The sequence below is a fragment of the Drosophila busckii genome, chromosome 3R (genome assembly GCF_011750605.1).
Source record: "Drosophila busckii strain San Diego stock center, stock number 13000-0081.31 chromosome 3R, ASM1175060v1, whole genome shotgun sequence".
NCBI lineage: Eukaryota > Metazoa > Arthropoda > Insecta > Diptera > Drosophilidae > Drosophila > Drosophila busckii.
Window position 1 is genome coordinate 21,711,517 of NC_046607.1, and position 1,200 is coordinate 21,712,716.

Consider the following 1,200-nt stretch of genomic DNA (forward strand, 5'->3'; position numbering starts at 1 on the left):
TATCATAAATAAATAATCAAATGTTTATGTTTTTCTATTCAGGCATTTGCAATTAGCTCTGCACAACCAACACACTAAGTTTTGTACAATAACAATTAAACACAGAACTTGTTTTTTTTTATAGATTTATATTATATACACTATACTTTTAGTTTGTGTGTGTATTCATATTGCTTTGACATTTAATTATAATTGATTTTAGTACACTTTTATAAACACTAAATAATACGCAAATAAGAAAAACACATGCGCATTTGTATTTGTGCCGCATGAATGTATAAAAGGGATTTATAAGCCGTGAAAGTAACGTCGCCAATTATTACGAAAAAAAAGAAATTAATTAACATTAAACATCAACAAAACTATAGAAAACGAAAGGAGTTAGAAGGAATGAGAGCAGCAAAAAGAAAAACAATTATTGTTAAATAAAGCAAATAAAAGTGAGAAGCATATTGTACTAAAATATTTGATATACATACATTTGTTATTATTTGTAATACAGAAAAAAAATTAATAAAATTGCATCCAGATAATAAAAAAAAAATAAAAATGAATTAAGCTAAAGTCGATTTTCTGGGAAGCGCTACAATTTTGCACAAGATATGGATAGAGAATATAAAACTTTCAAAAGCTGTAACTTAGCGAAATTATGTCAGATTTTACATCAATAACAAAAGATTGTTGCCTTAATGATGTAACTTTGTTTAACGTAAGTATGTTGGACAGACAGGGAGATTAAACAAAGTATTTATTCATTGGCGGACAGCGACAAACAAATTTCTGCACGAGCTGCAGAATGTAACCAAGTTCCTGCACAATCTCTGCTGTCACTCCAAAACAATGAAGAACACTGCCATTATAAGTTATATACCCATTCTACGTGAAACACTTGAGACTTTAGTATTTCGCGTCAAGGCTTTGCTGGCAGCCAACAAATGTCATGCTGCATTTCATTTGAGCATTTTGGACAATAAGGACCTGCATGGCGATGCAATTAGAACACCCACTGGCTCATTTGCCACTGAAGTTAATAGCGACGAAGAAATACCAGAGGATGATGACAGTGTTGATGAAACAATTTTGAACGAGAATATAACTGATACAAGTGTAAGCAGCTCCACGAGACGCAGCAAATCGTCCTCGCGCAGCAAATGCTTTTAGATGTTTATATATACATATATCAATAATAAAACTCATTTA

At 31.2% G+C, this 1,200-nt stretch overlaps 1 protein-coding gene across 1 annotated transcript; it reads left to right on the forward strand.

Annotated features, from left to right (window-relative positions):
* Positions 1–566: 566 nt before the first annotated feature.
* LOC108603202 (Fanconi anemia group D2 protein-like) lies at positions 567–1,200 on the forward strand. Its single transcript, XM_017991784.2, has one exon. It carries the CDS (start codon positions 841–843, stop codon positions 1,159–1,161), a length of 321 nt encoding a protein of 106 aa, XP_017847273.1. The 5' UTR covers positions 567–840; the 3' UTR covers positions 1,162–1,200.